We start from the raw sequence: 18,087 nt of genomic DNA, 5'->3' as shown, positions 1-18,087 counted from the left end.
TACACGTGCATATACATATAGTATGTGCGTGTGTGTATATATGTATATAAAAAAGAAAATAGGAGGGGAGGTCTACTAAAGACCAGGAGACGTACATATGGCCACAGCGCGTGTAACTTTGTTTAGGAGCGTAGACCTTGAAGCCAGACCGCCTTTATGCACATCTTCACTTCACTCCACTTCTCCACTCACTCATCTGAAAATGAGTGGACTGCCGGCGTTACGGGGATTAAGTGACATGACCTAGGTCAGCTGTTTGCACAGGGCCTGGTAGATAGGAAGAACGTCAGCATTCCCAGGACAGGGGTTTTCTAGGCCTTTTCCTCATTTACACGCTTGGTGGGACAGATGGGGGCGGTAAGGGCGGAGAGACCAGGAGCCCCCCATCGAGGGGGCTGGTACCACCCAGATTCAGCAATTGTCACCACGTGAGACTGTAAGCCCAGTGGTGCCAGAACTTCTGCCTTTTCAAGAGAAACCAGAAACCTGTATTTTTTAATGTGAAATTGCCTGCTTTTAAAATTAACAACACATTTTTTCTAATGTGTTGTTACGGTGTTGTACGGTGGGGTGGGGTGGGGTAGGGTGTGTGTGCACACACACACACCCTACCCCACCCCACCGTAGACCAAGGTCACACACATGTCCTTGCTGTGTCATGTACCCTCTAGGCTAGGATGAGGGGGGTGTTTGGACGTGTTTACAGAGTGCCTGCTGCTGCTTGAGAGCACATGAGGACATGTGTGACCTTCGTCTTCCAGCAGAGAGGAGGACCCACACTCCAGATGACAGGGGCTAGTATAGGAGGTAGGAACGCTCGTGCCAGACAGCGTGTGGGCCACACCATAAAGAAAATGACGAGGAAATGGAAGACTGCCACGAACTGATACGGAGTGCCTTTGCTTTCTCATTTGATATATTAACAAAGTGAAAAGGTGCAGGGTAAGCAAGAAAGGGAAATAAGAATTTTTGGTTAGTTTTACAGGGAGAAACACAGAAAGGAAACTAAGAACAAGTGAAAGTGGTCACTTGGGGAGAGTGGGACGAGGATAGGGACACTTCTGATTATACTTTTAAATTTTCAGTTTAAGTTTTCAGCTATGTCAATGCTTAACAAAATAAATAGGCCTGAAAAAAGCAAACCCTACTTAAGTACAATACAAAAAGAAAACTAAATGCATTTCCAATAGATAACAAATAATTCAAAGGGATTTTCACACACGCTACCAACTACACCTTTAGTGGGATACAGTCTTAAGAGTTTTTCCTTGCAAAAAGAATTACAAGGAAACCTTGAACTTTGTTTAGTAAGTGTGTTGGTGCCCGTGTTATTGGTGCAGTGGCTCCAGAAACTCTCCTGTATGTATTTCAGAGTAGAGCAAATGAGTAAAAATACCGCAATTTGGGCACAGGGCTCTCACTATGAGAAAAGGAAGATAAAATACAGAATCGGGGAAGACGAGGGAGAAGCCTGCAGTGTTGGAGTTGGACTGGAGATTGCAGTGTGAACTCACCATTTCTTAACAAATGTTTCCTGCTCTGGCCCCTAGAAGCCCTGACAGCTCAGCAGGAACAAGCACCGGCCCCAGACCTTGTTTCTAAATATGTTTCCTACCAAGAGGAACAGGGCTCCTTAGTGCTCTCTGGTTCAAGGTCTGGCGTGGGGAAGGACAGGGTGAGCCTGGGGCGTGTGTGTAGCACACAGCAGGGATGCACTCAGACAGATGGTGACACTTTAAAAGCACATAGGAGGGGCCGGCCGAGTGGCGCGTTGGTTAGGAGTTGGCTTGGGATGCCAGCTCTGAGCAGCAGGGCCCCTGTTCGGATCCCACATGAGGTCCAGTGTCGCTGGATGAAGTGATATGAATGAATGCGGTTTGAGGGGTGGACTGTCGTGGATCTGACCGAAGACAGCAGATGCACAGCTGGAATAAAGGGCCTTGAGAGGCCCTTTCTGAGAACCCCTCTGATGGGCAGGGCGGGGCCGTTGCCACCCGTGTTTGTACTAATGTCCCGGCTGTTTCCCTCACCCGTTTCCTGCAGGTGACCGTCTCCTTCGTGTTTGTGTTCCCTGGTGCCTGGCACAGGGCCTCGGGGAGCACTGTCCAGGAGACATGCAGTGATTGGAATGGTTCACTCGGCACTGCACGTGTGCCTAGTACAACTGAGATGCTGAATTTAAAATTTGTTTTTAATTTAAATTTTAATAGCTACATGTGGGTAGTGGCAGTTGTATTAGGTAGCACAGGTCTGGACTCGAGAACGCTCTTTTTCCATTTTTGTCGAGGTGTGACCAACGTGTCGCACTACCTGAGTTTAGGTGTGTGGCATGGGGACTTCATTTAGTGCACCGCGACAGGACCTGCACAGTACGCTTAGTGACCATCCTAGATTCTGGAACATTTACTATTAATGAACTGAGCCGACTCTTTGCCTTAGGATCTGGGGGTGGTCAAGGGGTGGTGGATAGGGTACCCTGAAGAAAGCCAGAGTTGTAGCTCCCGGAAGTTTATCTTCCTGTCTGACTTACGGTGCCGTGATGGGGGTAGAGTGAGAGGGGCTCCTGGGAGCAGGGACGAGGACTAGGGCGGAGCCCTCAGTGTGTCAGCCCCTGGGGACACTGGCCAGCACCGCCCTGCCTTCGTGGACCCTGCGCCTCACCTGGATAAGCCTGCAGACGCGCCAACAAGCATTTCCGCTGGGTGTCGGTGCTGCAGGAGGACAGGCCCTGGGCGCCGTGGCAGGCGTCGGGCACGCACTGGCCAGGCAGCCCGCTCGGTGCCGTGGTTGGTGGCCTAGCTTGAAGACAGGGCGGCCTCTGAGCACAGGAGGAAAGCTCAAAAAGGGTTTAGCAGCAAAGTGGCACAGGTAGATCGGCGCTTTAGTAAGCTCACTCCTACTGCCCTGTGGTCAGTTTCCACCGCCGGGCCTGTGACAGCTCGAATGGTTTTTCTCTTGAATCACCTGTCTCCAGTGTCTTGTGTAGTTTATGTCTTGTTTTGTTTTTTTCTTTCTCTTTCTTCCTCCTTTTCTGCCTCGCTCTCTCCTGGGCCCCACGCTCTCTTCCTTGATGTCCTTCTCTCTCTGGTCCAAAGATCAGCCAGTAAAAAGCAGTCTCACCTGTCCAGGTAAGAGGGGGGCCAGGGTGAGGGGGGGAGAAGACCCCCGCTTTTAAATTTAAAGGGTGTTGTTGGGGTTTTTTGTATTTATTATTGGGAGAGAGAGAGCACCTTCACATGACTTAGAATTTAAAAGGCACAGATGGAAATAGAACAAAAAGTTCCCAAGTCCACCCGTGTGCCCCAGGCACTCGGTTTCCTTCCTCAGAGACAGCCAACGCTGTGTGTTTGTTCCGTGCGCTTTCCGAGCGATCGGAGATGTTGATGCAGATGTAACAAATACATGAACTACACAAACAACCAACTCCCATCTCCTCTTTTCCACCCACTTTTTCCGGTACACCTCAATCTGCACCTGGCCTTTTTCACTCGGCAGCACGTCTCCGAGACGATACCTGATGTAGAAAGAGCCCCTTGTTCTTCTCTAGGGCGAGCGCGGGTCGTCACATGGGCGCACTGCCATGTGTGTGACCGCCCACCCGGCGTGAACATTTCCCCTCGCCCAGCGTGTGCCCCTGCAGACACTGCTTCCATGACAGCCTTCTCCATCGGCGTTCACTGGGGGTGCGACTGGGACACCCCCTTCTGAGTGGCAGCACTTTAGACGGGGGGCTGGCAGTTGAAACACTTGTCTGCAGAGGCTCCGCGGTGGCTCGAGCGTCCCCCATCCTGCAGGGTTCTGTTAGAGAGCAGGCCAAGCCGTGGACCTTCTTGTGGGGTAGTCTATCTAAGCCAAGTGCCTCGGGCCGAATGTGGAGTGGGCGTACCCCGCGAAACAGATTAGCTTCCTGTTCCCCGTGGTCCCGCATGATCAATGGAATTTTCAAAGGCTCGGGTCATGGCTGTATCCCTCCTCCTAGAAAAGTGCACAGTTGCCGGTTGCCCAACAGGGTAGCACCAGACGCCCAGTTAGCCTCCTCGACACGCTGCTTGAGGGAAGGACGGCGAGATGAAGCTAAAGTCGGGGTCGTCTGCTGTGTTTGTGCGGCTTCTGTGTGTCCCTGGCCTTCCAGTCCCCCCTTCCTTTGTGGGTCATTGCCAAAAGCTAACTAGCTGTTTGTTTTTTCCTGTCTTTTTCTCGCACTCATTCTGTCTGCTGCTTCGCTCTGTTCCATCAGCCCCATTGCAGCCTGGTAAGACCCGACAAGCGTGTGTATTTGTGCATATCTCGTCCTCGCTATTGTCTCTCTGTCTCCTGACTCCAGGAAGGGCCGGTGCCCTTCATGCCTTGCTGGGTATTAAAGAGACCATGTTGCCCTGCCAGCGTAGGATTCCAAATAGGTGGTGTTGCCAGTGGTATAGTTGCCCACCAGACAGAGTGGGTTACAGGGTGAGAGGGTCAGTCTCTTGGTACCCAAGACTCGGGCCCCTTCTGACGGGGCATCCTGTCCCTTCCCACCTGACCGATGGGCTCTTCTTACTCCTCAGGTTAAGTAGCCTGTCTCTGGGCGATTCAACACCCGAACGCAACTCCCCTTCCCACCACCGCCAGCCCTCTGATGCGTCTGAGACAGCAGGTAACATCCTTGGGGCATGCGCACATAGACAGACACACAGCCGTGCACTCATACAGACAGACCCGTGTGCCCAGATGTAAAACAGTTTAGCCTGTGTATCGAGCTCATGATGTGTGCTAGGCATTCTCATGTGTTTCATATAAAATCAGCTGTAGAACGTGGGCTTCATTATCTCTGTTTTACACATGAGGAAACTGAGGCACAGAAAGGTTTAGAAACTTGCCTGAGTGCACACGCTTGTAGGGGACAGAATCGGGACCTGAACCAGTGGGGTTTAACCCTAGAACTCACGCTTTACCCGTCACAGGAAGCGCTCACACATGCCTGCACACACCCACGAGGGCAGAAGCATGGCGGGTTACAGCCTCGCTTTCTTTCATTCACTGTATATGGGAGCACATGTGACAAGGGGCACACGTGTGCCAGCCCTGAGTCACCCTGCGTGAGTTGTCCAGCTCTGCAGAGTCAGCGAGCCCTGGGGACCCACCTGCTCATTCATTGGCCGTAGTTTGGCAGAGGACTTGGGCTTCGGTCCTGGCCGCTTCTCTGTAACATTAGTCATCAGCCTGGCATCGGCCCTGCCCCTTCTTTGGCCAGTCTGTCCCAGACAAGCTCAGAGAGACCGCCGTGTACAGAGAGGATGCTTTGTTGCATGGGACATTGTCGCTGAGGGAGGCGCGTTGTCGCCGTAGCGTTTGGACAGCACCCGTTGGGGGCGGGGTCTGGTGGTCTGCAGGGAGGAGCATGTGGGGCTTCCCGGGCTGGCCTTCCTGCTGCGCACTAACCTTCTGGCCGCACCTCCGCCAGGTCTCGTCCAACGCTGTGTCATCGTCCAGAGGGACCAGCATGGCTTCGGCTTCACGGTCAGCGGGGACCGCGTCGTCCTGGTGCAGTCTGTGCGGCCAGGTGAGTGTCACAGCCCTCACGCCCGCGATGGGCACTTGTCACGCAGCCGCCCTGTGTGTAACAGTGCCTTCTCGTGGGGGCCTGGGAAGTCCTGGGGGCATGAGTGAGTCCCTCTGGAACGGGACCCCTGGGGCTTCTAGGGAAGTCTCCGCAGTGCTGACTAGGCCTCTAAGCAGGATTCCCAGGGCTGGCAGTGCAGGCTCGCTTCCCCTGTTGGGAAGTGTGAAAACAGAAGAGCCCACAGTTGTCAGGCACGTGCCCGGTTGCCACAGGGAGCTCCTCACACCGGACCAGGGCCCCGGAGGAACCGCAGGCCTGCACCCGTCCTGCTCACCCCACATCAGCACTCTGCACGGGCCGCCATTTCCGCAGCTGTGTGCAGCGGACGGGCCACTGTCCAAGTGCAGCTGCACGGGCAGTGAGCACGAAATGCTAAGTTCCCGTGAGCGGAACCGTGTGTGTCGGACATGCGGGGCGTGAGATGGTGTTCGGGTAGCTGGTGGTTTGAGGCATAGTCATTATTTTCTTACCAGTTTGGGATGCCCTCTTCAAAGAAAGAGGATTTCAGTAGTTTGAAAGATGGAAATGAAAACACTTTGGCAGGATGGGGATTCGGTGGGAAGGGACTAAAGAGTAGGGGGTTAGGTATGCGAGCTTTCAACATCAGAGCACATCATGCCGGGTGGCAGAATCGCTGCTGTGAGGGAGCCAGGCTGGAGGGAGACAGGAAGGACGTGGGAGTGGGGGAGAGTCCAAAGCAAGTGCCACGCATGGGATTGGGCTTGGTGATGCGGAGCATCATGGGCTTGGCTTGAAGAAGATACAAGGAAAGGGGTGGGAGCAGGCGAGCGCTTACTCTAAGTACAGTGCAGAATGGGAAGGAACATATATTAAGTAATTTTGGAAAGATTTGGTATTTGTTTATAGGAAAGGTGAAAAAAAGAATGTCAAATTTATGACCAAAATGAGGTATATGGGTCACGCAAGGATCTAAACAATTGGAGCTTCTTTTGTTTGGGAGTTACCTTTTATCAGTGGGAAATTCATTTTCATATTCTAGGGTAGAGCTCTGAGAAGATGCTTTTAGTCTTTGCTTCCCTGATTCTCTCAAGGTTCCTGGACCAGGTGAAACAGAGCTAGTGGGACTGCTATAACTTATATTTAGTCTCTGTGGGCTGTTTGATACAGAAGGTTTGGGGGCCCCTCCAGGGCGTGTGAATCAGCATTCTGTCAGCTTTTCCTCCTTTTAGGCCTGAGCAGAGTCAGACCCAGGGAGAAAGAACAAAAGGAAGGCTTGCAGCACGATACGAGCTTTGGAAAATATGTGGATGTGTGCGTATTGGGGAGGCGGGAGGAAGAGACTCCATTTGGAATGGCATTGAAATTGTCAGAGTAACCAGTAGTTGTCACCTTTTCTAGATACTACATTCCCCTAGTTCACTGTTTGTCAAAGTGTAGTCTGTGCTCTGCCTGCATCAGAATGGCTAGGTGCTTGGATGGTTGAGCCCTCAGTCCTGGTTCCCAGCCCCAGAGGTACCGAATCACTTTCTGGCAAGGGGCCAAGGATTCTGTAATAACCCCCCCCCCCCCCCCGTGAGTCTCGTATTTCCTGAAGTCTGGGAACTGCTCTCTTAATTCCTTAACTCTGAAGAGTTCAATTTTTTTTAATCACTAAGTTATTAGAAGTCAAATCATGTGTCTCACACATTCAGGCAAAATGACTTTCCTTTCCATGCTTGGTTTCTATTGGGTCGTTGGAAAAGTCGTGACACATTTTTGCATTGAAAAACAGAAAAATGCCTCATGACTTTCCCGACAACCCAATAGATGACGGCATAAGAGCATTTCCAGCTATAGGCAGGACTCTTCCACAAACAGCACACTTTACATGAGGGTCGTCTCGAGTCCCAGTATTGAGAAGCCAAGCTGCAGTGCAGTCGTCACTGTAATTTCTCTTAAGACTAGAAACATCTAGAGGTGCTTTGGGGGAGTTTTGTTTTGATCAGATGAATGCAACTTACCGATTTAATGATTATCTTGGGGCAAATTTACAAAAAGCGTCATTTCTATGCTCTCATTACCTTGTCTCAGTGTTAGTGTTTCTTATGCTTCCTGGGCAAATTGAATCAGGACTCCAGGTCGTTGAAAACCACATGTGCTCAGATCCACTGCAGCCTCCAGTCAGGCGCTAACCGAAAAGCTGAGAGCACGCTCTGAGCTCCTCAGCCCGTCACAGTCAGCAGCTCTTAATTCTGCCCACGAGAAAGGCAGAAATTGTAAATAGTTGAAGCAGCTTTTGAATATAAAATAAACCCGTTATGAAAATCGTCTTCAGTGTAATGAGCCTCCAAAATATCTTTAGGAACCTCTCAGGGCTTACGAGCCAGTTTGAACACTCTTGTTTTAATCCTTTGCTCTGTAGCCCTCTCAGTAATTATTTACATTAGCAAGTATATTTAATACAGTAAACTCTTCCCACTGCATGGTAGGAAGTCTCTCTTATTTGACCTTGGAACACATGCAGACACGTGCAGGTAAAGCACACCTGCCCTCCCAGAGCCTGGCCCAGACTCTCTCCTGCCGGGCCTGGCCGCCAGGAGTCTGGTGTCAGGCCAGGCGGGGAAAGAGCAAGAGGTGTGACCCAGTGCAGCCCACTTGACTTAAAAGTGCTCTGTCACTGGAGCAGAGTGGGATGTGCACCCAGCCCTTTGAGGTACTTAACACAGGGACGTGAAAAGACGTTTTGGAGGGAAGTGATGTGACAGGGACTTTGGTATACATTTAGTGACCCCTGGGCAAGGTGATTGGGCTCTGCTGACCAGGCCTCCTTCTTACAGGAGGCGCAGCCATGAAAGCCGGTGTGAAAGAGGGCGACCGGATCATCAAAGTGAGTGACCCCCTGCGCCCTTGACACCAGCTGTCAGGCAGCCACTGAGTTAGGGTACTACCACGAGAGTGAGCATGGTGGTACAAGGTGACAGCAGGGACCTTGTAGTGCAGATAGCTGGGTTCCATGTTCTAGGCCCTTCTTGACTCTAAAGCAACCGAGCTTCTAGACAGGTTGTATTACTCCTGTTTCACAAATAACAATAACAAGATTAAGAGGGTGATGCTGAGACGCCGAAGGACCCAGTGCCTTTGGCTTCCCGGGCTGGTGTTCTGTCCTCCACACAATGCTGGCTTCAGGTCCTTGCCAGTTCTGACTACTATCATCTGCGCTGTCAACTCAGCATTTTCTTCTGCAGTGCAGTCCTAGAACCGTTTAGGAAACCCTGAAGGAGGAAGCATGCTGGCTCCGTTGACATGTGTACAGGGCGAATGGTTGAACAAGTATATACAAAAATAAGTGAATGAATGAATGAGCAAGTGAGTAAAGCTGCGGATCTCGTCCCTGCACTTACAGATTAGCTGGGAACAAGAATGAATGAATGAATGAATGAATGAGCAAAGTGAAGACACGGGTGTCATCCCCGTACTTACAGACTGGCTGGGAAGACAGCACGGGGGTGTGAACAGGAACTAGTTCGTGTGGTTTGAGGAAACAGTGACCAGAGGTGGCTAGAGGACCCTGGAGCTGGCTTCCTAAACGAGGAGCGTTCGACCTTGTACAAGGAGCCCTAGGTTTTGGTCACCATTCCTCAGTGTCATTTGTCCCCACCAGGTGAACGGCACCATGGTGACCAACAGCTCACACCTGGAGGTGGTGAAGCTCATCAAATGTGAGTTGGAGAGCTGGCCACTAATGAAGTGGGGAGCAGTTGGGGGGCTGTTGGCCCGGAGGCTTCCTTCCAGAGTGGGCGGCAGCTGCAGTCACGTCTTTAACCTTGAGAGGAACCGCCCACCTCGACTGCCACAATCCTAGTAGCATTTCAGGTGGAGACACGGCTAGTCTCTCCTCAGCATCTTTGTTTTACCCCCATCTTTGCACACCCGGTCAGACCACAGCCTACCGAGACCATGTCCCACTCAGCTACTGTTCACAGACATTCTTTCTCATTTCTTCCTGTTTGGAGGAAAAAAGCAAAACAGTTCTGTGTGCATCTGGGAAGACGTGGCCACTGAGCTTGCCGGGGCGGGCGTTTGGGGAGGTGGAAGGCTGGCACAGAAGGACCTGCCATGTGCTGGGCAGGCCGTGCACTAGGGCTTCACGCTGGCTACTTAGGCAAAGAACAGACAGGGCACTAGGGGCAGCCCCTCCGGAGTGGCCGGGTGTTCATAGGTGGATTTGAGCTGCGGCCTCTGCACGCAGAACGGAGGGAAGGGGACTTGTGCTGATGTAGGGTAGGTGAGCAGGGTTCAAGAGTAGGGGGATGTGACAAGTGAGGAGAACATCATCTACAGAATGGGAAGCTCATGAGCAGAGAAAGAAAGGAACCCCTCTTTTAGCCTGATTGTCTGCTGTCACAACACCACCACGGAGCACGCCTCCTTTGTCTGTCCTGCAGCCGGCGCCTATGTTGCACTGACGCTCCTGGGCTCTGCACCCTCATCCGTTGGTGTCTCTGGGCTCCAGCAGGACCCATCCCCGGCGGGAGCTCCCCGAGCCATCCCTGTGATGCCCCCGCCACCGCCTCCCCCTCTGCCACCTCCACAGCGCATCACAGGACCCAGGCCTCTGCAGGTAATGGCCCTACTCCCTGTCCTCACCCTGTTGCCCCACTGGGAGGAGAGTGGGTGCTCCCAAATGAGATGCAGCTGAGCTGAGACAGGCCAGAGGTGCCTGCCCTCATGTCACGGCACATGTTTCTAAACGCGTGGAGACGAGGGAAGCCCTCTGAGAGCTCCTCCCGTGGGCAGAGTGCACACGTGCAGGCCTGGCCAGAGGCGTCTGTTAACACTGTCCAGTCATTGCCACGAGGGCACGGAGCAGGCCGGGCATGGGAGGACTTCCCGGAGGAAAAGGCTGCTTGGAGGATGGAAGTGTGGAGCCCATCGGTAGGGAGAGAGTCAGGAAAGGACGAAATCTAGCAGGGAGAGAACGCTGCGGGTCCCCCCCCCCTCCCGGGACCAGGGAAAGCCCGTGTGAGGAGTAGCAGACAGGTTCCCCTGGCCAGTCCTGGGGGACCTCAGGGAGCAGCAGCAAGGTTTCGAGGAAGCTCCGGAGTGAGAGCAAAGGCAGACTTGTGTTCACTGAACTCCAGCGAGCTTCCGGGTGCTCTGCAAACACGCATGCCCAGCCGCTCGCACCGCTTCCCTTGCCCAGGAATCAGCAGGAAGAAGAGAATAGAGCGATCGAGCTGGTCCCCAACTCTCACTGCTGTCCCATTTTCCATTCTCAGGATCCCGAATTTCAAAAACACGCCACCCAGATCCTCAGGAATATGCTGAGGCAGGAGGAACGGGAGTTACAGGTAAGGCCACTGCTGCGGGCGGACTGGCCACAGGCAATCGGAGCCATCTGCCAGTGTGTACACCTGGATTTACAGGCCACTTTCTACTACTGTAAAACCTTACAGAGTAAAACCCAGGACCACTAGGGAATTGTCACAGGCCGGGGGAATCTGTTCCAGTGGAATGTGACCGATAGAGTGAAGAGGGTGACAGAGCTCTTAGATGACAGATCAAAATCGTCACTAACTACATCCACAAAACACACACCAGCGATGAGACAGGCCAAATGAAGTGAGGGGACAGGAGAGCTGAGGAGAACCAGGGCCATTGGAATTGATCTTGGCGGTCTGAGGGAGGGAGGTGGGGGTGCAGGGGACTCTGGGGCCTGGGGAAGGTGTGCGTGGGGGACAGTAAGGTGGCTGTGGCTGCAGTGGAACCACCAGAGTCCAGTGATGGCTCGCTGTGGCCTCAGCCAGCCCCACACTCCTCCATTCAGCTCAGCAAATTTCTGGATGGAAAGCATTTTAGTTCTTGTGGTGTACAGAGGCAAAAAAGATGAGACACTTCTTGTTGTCAACATGTTTAAAATCTAATGAGGAAAATTCATGTTACAGTAGGAGAGAGGGTGGCAGGAACCAAAGAGCTTGCAAGCAGGGAACAACTAATTAATAATGAAGTGTGGGGAAGTGTCACAGCGAGGCCTGTTTCCAACTGGGCCTGCCTTCCTATGCAGAAGAGATGGGGAGGGGACAAAGGTGCAGGCAGGAAGCTCGCTGTGAGCTGCTGTGTTTCAGTGCTGCGGGAGGGGGCCAGGGAATGGTTACAAGATAAATAGGAGCTGAACCTTTCCTGGAAGGACTTTGTAATGCGTTAGGGTGTCAGGATGAACGGAGGGGAGTTACACTACACTGTAGTGAGTGACGATACTTACATATTGTCAGGTGTCATAGAATAATCAAGACACTGTGGTACTGATGTAAGGGTAGACCTGTTGATCAATAGGACAGAATTCAGACATTAACCCACACATCGGCGGTCAGTTGATTTTTGACAAAGGTGTCAACGGCAGTTCAGTGGAGGAGTTCTAGAACAGTCTTTTCAACAAATGGTGCTGGGACAAGTGAATATCTACCTGCAGAGAATGAATGCAGACCCTTACCTCACACAGTAAACAAAATTTAACTCAAAAGACTTACATGTAACAGCTAAAACTTTTAAAACTATAAAACTCTTAGAAGAAAACGTGGGTATAAATCTTTATGACCTCATATTAGGCAGTGGTTTCTTAGATATGACATCAAAAGCACAAACGACAAAAAAAACAAGATAAATTGGACTTCATCAAAATTAAAAACTGTTATGCATCAAAGGATTCTATCAAGAAAGTAAAAAAAGAAAAAGAAAAACAGCCCACACAATGGGAGGAAATATTTGCAACTTGTACGTCTGATAAGGTTCTGGTACCGGAATATATTGTATAAAGGACTCTGAAAACCCAGCAATAAAAAGACATAACCCTTTTGAAAAGCTGGCCAAAGAATTTGAATAGACAGCTCAGTAAGGACGGCAAACCAGGGGCCAACGAGCACATGAAGAGACCTCAGCACTGTAGTCACAGGGAGAGGCACACATACCCCATGGGACCCTGCCTCACTGCAAGGATGGTCGGGGCCAAATAGCAGTTAGTGGGGAGCTGTGGAGAAATCAGGATTTTTGCTTCTATTTTGTCTGTGTGTTCACATTCCTTGTCTGTTCCCACCGATGAAAGTGACAATGTAAATGGTGCAAGAAAGCAGTTTGCAAAGAAACAGCCAGATGTGACGAGCAATTCTGCTCCAGGTATATGCCCAAGGGAATAGAAAACGTGTTCAAACAAAAGCCGTAATAGCAGTACTCATAACAGCCAGAAAGTGCAGACAGCCCAGGTGTGTGACATCTGACGAATGATGAACCAGGTGGGGTCCGTCCACACGACGGTATGTGATCGGCCATGAGCACTGACACCTGCTAGGAGGTACAAGGACCCTGAAAACACGCTGGCCAGAAGAAGCACCTCTGTGAATATACTGAAAACCACTGAGTGTACACTTCAAAATGGCGATGTTCATGTTCGTGAATTATGTGTCAATGGTGATTTTAAAATATTATTAAAAGCCATGGTAGCCCAGAAGAAGGAGTAATTAATTATGCAACGATCAGAGAGGCTTCGTGAGGTGACGCTTGAGCTGGGTGCAGTCTGATCACTCTGGAAAGTGCTTGGGCCTTGACGGGCTTGGAGTTCATTCTGAAGACAGTGGGAATTGATCAGAGGATTGTTGAACCAGGGGAGTGAACATATCTTACAAATGAGCGTTCTCTAGAAAAGTGTATTCAGTGGATTGACACATAAGGGAGCCGTCGAGGAGACTGTTGGATATGTACGTGACGACAGATTTAAGAAGAACGCAGAGTAGAGACAAAGTCGGGGATGGCAGTGGGAGACCTCTCAGAGGTCGCATCATAGAACTTACTGATTGGAGGGGGATAAGAGACGGCCCACATTCGGGTGCGTGCACAGATGGTGATGCCAGTGATGGAGGAGATGCGAGGACCAGGGTTTGGGGGAGAAATGACAGTCAGCTTGGTGGGACCAAGTAAGAGCATCGGCGAGCGTACGGCAGTAACAGGGCTGAGCCTCAGGAGGGAAGGCTGGCTGAAGCAGACACTGGGTGTCCCCACACAGAAGTGGCAGCTGGAAAGGGGAACTAGGTGACGTCACCCAGGGCCCCAGTACCGAGGAGAGAAGAAAGCTGAAGGTGGAATTCTGCAGCACACGGCACCAACTCCTAACGTTGCTGCCGTGTCTCTATTTTAATTACTTATTTGTCCTCCTCCCCTGCTGGATCGAGTTCCTTAAAGACCAGGACCATATGTGCTATCTCTGCATCTGCGTATGCCTCCCGCTCAGCTGGCGCTTTGAGTGTCACCAGCTGTAAGAGGGTGGGAGGGCACCCGGGACAGTGTAGAGTTAGGAAGTCACAAGAAGGCAGCGTTTTCAGCGACCTGGAAGAGACCACTGGACCCAGAAGCTGCGTCATTTCATTCTTAGGAAGAGTGGCAGTTTGAGACCCAGGGAGGAGCTAGGCTGTGGAGTCTGGGGCTCCACCTGTTGACACCTGCTGTGAGAGGAAGGAGCTGAGGCCATGGTTGGGAGAGTGGTCAGAGTGGATGGAAAGTGTTCGTTTTTAAGACTGGACACCTGAGCACTCGCAGGCGGGGCAGGAGCCCTGGAAAAGGGGACATTTGAAGGTCTGTGCCTACCTAGTGCCTCAAGAGAGCCCGATGAGGGCCGGCTGAGTGGCTCAGTTGGTTAAGAGCTCACTCAAGAGTTTGAGCTCTGAGCAACAGCGGTTCGAGTCAGCCCGAGCTGAGCAGCCGCTGAGCTGCCAACAGGTGGCAGGATGGCTCAGCTATAAAAAAAAAAAAGAGAGCCCGAGGTCATGACGCGTTCCCTCTAAGAGATTCAGACAGGGTTGCTCTTCTGGGATGGCAGGGAGAAGGCTGCAGGTGTTTAGAAGTGACTAACACTGGGAAGCAGATGTCTGCTGAGACGAGGGGGGGACCTGGCTAGGAGGCGTGGAGATGGAGCATAAGTGAGGAATTTGTAAACAAGGTTGCCAGGTAGCTGTGAGGCCTGGCGAGCCGAGGGAATGTGTGCCCCGAGCCTTCATTGAGCCATGCAAGCAGCCAGTGTCCTGAGCGGTCCCTTTTGCAGTGAAGTAAAGCTGCCACATATTCAGCCACGTAATTACGCCCCTGGCTCCACTAGGCACTCTACATACATGACTGCATTAGATCCTACGGCCATCCATGGGGCAGGTACTGTCGTCTCCATGTTGTCGATAGGACCACCCTACTGCACAGCCAGTAGGTGGAGGTGTGCCGGCAGTCGAAGCCAGGCCTTGCTGCCTGCAAAGCCTGCTGGGAGTGTCAGCGCTCCTGGTCACGGGCTGGGGACGGGCTTGCGTCTACCCTAGTCCCGCCTCTTCCTCTCATCGCAGAGGGTTCTCACTGTCTGAAAGTTTCCTCTTTGGCACGTTTTTGTGTGCTGACCTCGACAGTCACTTAAATATGTCACCCTTGAATAGTCGTCGGAAAAGACCTCCTTTAGGCTGTGGGACTTAAGCCAGGCCTTGAAATAGTCAGAGTAGGACGGCCTTTTTGTGTGTGTCTTCTTTCCCCAGCTGCCTCACGTGTTCTCTTCCTCACCATTTATGCCTTTTTCTGCTCCTACATGGTGGTGAAATAATGTGCTCCTGCTAGAGGGCCTTAAAGACCTCTTCTCACTCCCCTTTGTTTTGAGATAACTGGTGAGTCTTCCGTTCTCCACTAACCGCCCCTCTGCCTTCTCCCCGCGTCCCTGTCTGCACCCTTCCCCAGCGTATCTGTGAGGTGCACAGCCGGAACCCCGGCAGCCAGCTAGAAGAGCAGATCGAAGGTGCCCGGCGGCGAGTCACTCAGTTACAGCTGAAGATGCAGCGGGAGACTGGTGGCTCAGCGGTGAGTGACAGCGGGCGGAGATCTAGGAAGGGCAGTGTGCAGGCAGGCTGGGTGCACCGGGCAGAGCTGGGGCAGCAGGCAGCCTGAGTCTTGGCAGGACCCCGAGGCCGAGCTGGTCAGTGTTCAGAGTTTTACAAAGAAACAAAGGTCAGCAGTTCTTTATTTGGCACCAAAGAGACTGAGCGTCGTGCGACCCTCGGGGCACCATCAAGGGACATGCCTGTTCTTGCCGTCCAAGAGCTTACCGTTGCAATGGAAAGAAATGACTAGAAAATGTCACCGTCGGCTTCAGTCCCCTCCTGGGCAGTCTCCTCGTAGCGGCCACGCTCCCTACACCGATCTCACTCACGGCCACCTGGTGGATTTCCGCCACCTGTCCCTCAGGTTTTCTCAGAGAAACATGCACTGTTTAGAGGCAGCCCCAGGGAAAGGTGCCCAGTCAGGTTGAGGGGCCCACGGCAGCAGCTCAGCACACTGGGAAGGCCCAGACAGGGCGGTCCTTCCTCGTCTGTCCCAGTCAGGTGCGTCGCTGTCGGGCGTGCCTGCCCTACCTCCCACAGGCCTTCAGGTGTGTAGGAAGTGACTGTCCAGAAACTTGAGATCTCCGCGAATAATGCTTGCCAGAGCCAACAAATTACTCGAGGATCATCCACTTTCGTTTTTAGCACTTCCAGGTCAAAAAGTCTGGGAAACACAGGTTAATCAAACTGAAGCTGTCTGTTTCCGGAAGGCCTTCTCAGTGTCGCGTGGTCAGTCCCAGCTCCAGTGCTCACCAGCTTTGACTCTTGGGCAGGTTGACCCCTGGAGCCGTGGTGCCCTCAGGGTCTGCCTGGCAGGACTCTTGTTGGAGTTAGTGTGACTGCAGCACGGGGCCCGTGCCGTGTGCTCTGAGGTGGAGGCCCAGACACCCCAACCCTGGCTTCTCAGTTTACCTGCTGTGCAACTTGGGCAGGTTACACAGATCTCTGGGCGTCTGTTTCCTCTTTTATAAGATGAGAGTGCTGTGCCTGCCTCCGAGTTGTGGAAGGACTAATGAGATACAGAAAGAGGGCTTTATGAACAGGGAGGCACTGTCAGGACAACCCCCTCCGCGATGGCTTTCAGCGGCCTGGGCCAGCTCATTCAGAGACCTCTGGAGGTGGCACCTTTCACGTGTTCCCTCTGGAACCTGCCTGAGCGTCTCGTACCCCAAGATAGAAGTTCTTTCTGTGTCCAGCCCAACTAAAGCAATAGAGGCTCTGAGGTCAAGATTATAAGAAAGCAGACTTTTAGTTTTACTGACGGCGAAGCCGCCTGCCCTCACTAGGGGTCACCGCCCTCCTGGGACTGCAGATGGAGCACTAGCGGTTGTGGCATTTAAGGCCATGAAGCAGAAGAGGCCACTGCGTCGGCAGGTTCTGCCTGCTGAGGCTGAGGAAGGGCGGGTTGGAGGAAGGAACAGGAGGGATGAGGCTAACAGACTTTGCCACCGTCTGGACCTTTCTTTTTTAGGACGCCCTACTGTATGGTGACAGCAGTCAGAAGTCATCAGAAGGTGAGGCCCCCACAGCCCTTTTTTCCAGGCGTGTCTCTCCTCCAGGTTTCTTAACCTGTTGTCGCCTCTCCACGAGGCAGATTCAGGGAGAGAAAATGTGTAGCACGTGCCCTGGGAAACAGCATGACGAGAGGCACGCGGGGAAATGGAGCACAAGCCACTCTGGAAATGGGCAGCTAAGTGCCAGGGAGGCGGTGGCGTGCAGCCGGCCTGCCAGCACTGGCCCTCAGGAGCCCCAGAGCCCCGCTGCAGAGGAAACGGGCGGGAGCCCGCGCGGGGCAGGGCTTGCTGTGAGATGGAGCTGTGCGGTCTTAGCTCGGGAGGTCACACAGCCTGGGCACAGGTAGAGAGGCAGGTGACAGTTAGGTGTAGAGCGTCCAACTTGAGGGGTCCTGAGATGAGAGGCAAAGGAGCCTGCGAAAGAAAGGAAGGTGGCCGCTTCCCCACCCCGCCCTGCGCACAGGCTGCCGGACCACAGTCCTCCCCTTACTGTGTCAACTCTTCTCTTCTCAGGCCGACTGTCTCTGGATTCCCAGGATGGGGACAGCAGCTTGGACTCGGGGACAGAACGCTTTCCTCCCCTCAGTGAGGTGAGTGCCAGTAGGGCCAGCTGTCTGCAGCTGTCCATTCAGTGTCCCTCCTCTGGCACCTCTGGCTCACCAGTTGTCCCAAGGCCTCTGGCCTGTCATCTGTGGATTTCCTCTATGGTTCCGGCTCCAGGGTTTTCAGTCACTCTGCTCTGGGTTCCAGCGGGGTTGCAAACACATCCTACAGGCAAGATCATCAAATCAGGCTTCTCTTTCCTCATAAGTCTGTTGTATAAAGAGTAGGTGGAGAGAGAGGCCATGGCATTCATTGTAGCAAGGCTTCATGTGGAAGGGAGCAGACATAAGTCATCTATTCGGTTATTGGAAAAGTCATGACACATGTTTGCGACAGATGGCACTAGTTCATTTTTGGAAGTACTGGAGTCATTCGCATCTATGTTATTGCTATGTCATTTGACAGCTGACCATCTAGCTTCATTCTAAAAAAAAAAATTGAGCGATTTGTTTGAGTTTTGGAGATTTTACAACAAGTTGAAGATGGAAAACCAAACTGTGCATTTTTGCCATATTTTACTGTTTTACTTCCATAAAGA

At 52.4% G+C, this 18,087-nt stretch overlaps 1 protein-coding gene across 8 annotated transcripts in view; it reads left to right on the top strand.

Annotated features, from left to right (window-relative positions):
* Positions 1-18,087, top strand: part of ARHGEF11 (Rho guanine nucleotide exchange factor 11) — an 80,905-nt gene that overhangs the window by 34,418 nt on the left and 28,400 nt on the right. For 4 of the 8 annotated variants that reach the window (XM_019662547.1, XM_019662549.1, XM_019662551.1 and 1 more), the window contains exons 2-12: positions 3,096-3,128; positions 4,238-4,252; positions 4,548-4,636; positions 5,444-5,542; positions 8,380-8,429; positions 9,204-9,261; positions 9,988-10,163; positions 10,822-10,893; positions 15,293-15,412; positions 16,904-16,946; positions 17,460-17,536. In XM_019662547.1, the coding sequence (XP_019518092.1) occupies positions 3,096-3,128; positions 4,238-4,252; positions 4,548-4,636; positions 5,444-5,542; positions 8,380-8,429; positions 9,204-9,261; positions 9,988-10,163; positions 10,822-10,893; positions 15,293-15,412; positions 16,904-16,946; positions 17,460-17,536 (832 nt within the window). The remainder of the gene's footprint in view (positions 1-3,095; positions 3,129-4,237; positions 4,253-4,547; positions 4,637-5,443; positions 5,543-8,379; positions 8,430-9,203; positions 9,262-9,987; positions 10,164-10,821; positions 10,894-15,292; positions 15,413-16,903; positions 16,947-17,459; positions 17,537-18,087) is intronic. The other 4 variants (XM_019662554.1, XM_019662552.1, XM_019662548.1 and 1 more) reach the window with 3 other exon arrangements.

The sequence above is a fragment of the Hipposideros armiger genome, unplaced genomic scaffold (genome assembly GCF_001890085.2).
Source record: "Hipposideros armiger isolate ML-2016 unplaced genomic scaffold, ASM189008v1 scaffold_378, whole genome shotgun sequence".
NCBI lineage: Eukaryota > Metazoa > Chordata > Mammalia > Chiroptera > Hipposideridae > Hipposideros > Hipposideros armiger.
This window is presented reverse-complemented; position numbering and strand designations above follow the sequence as displayed.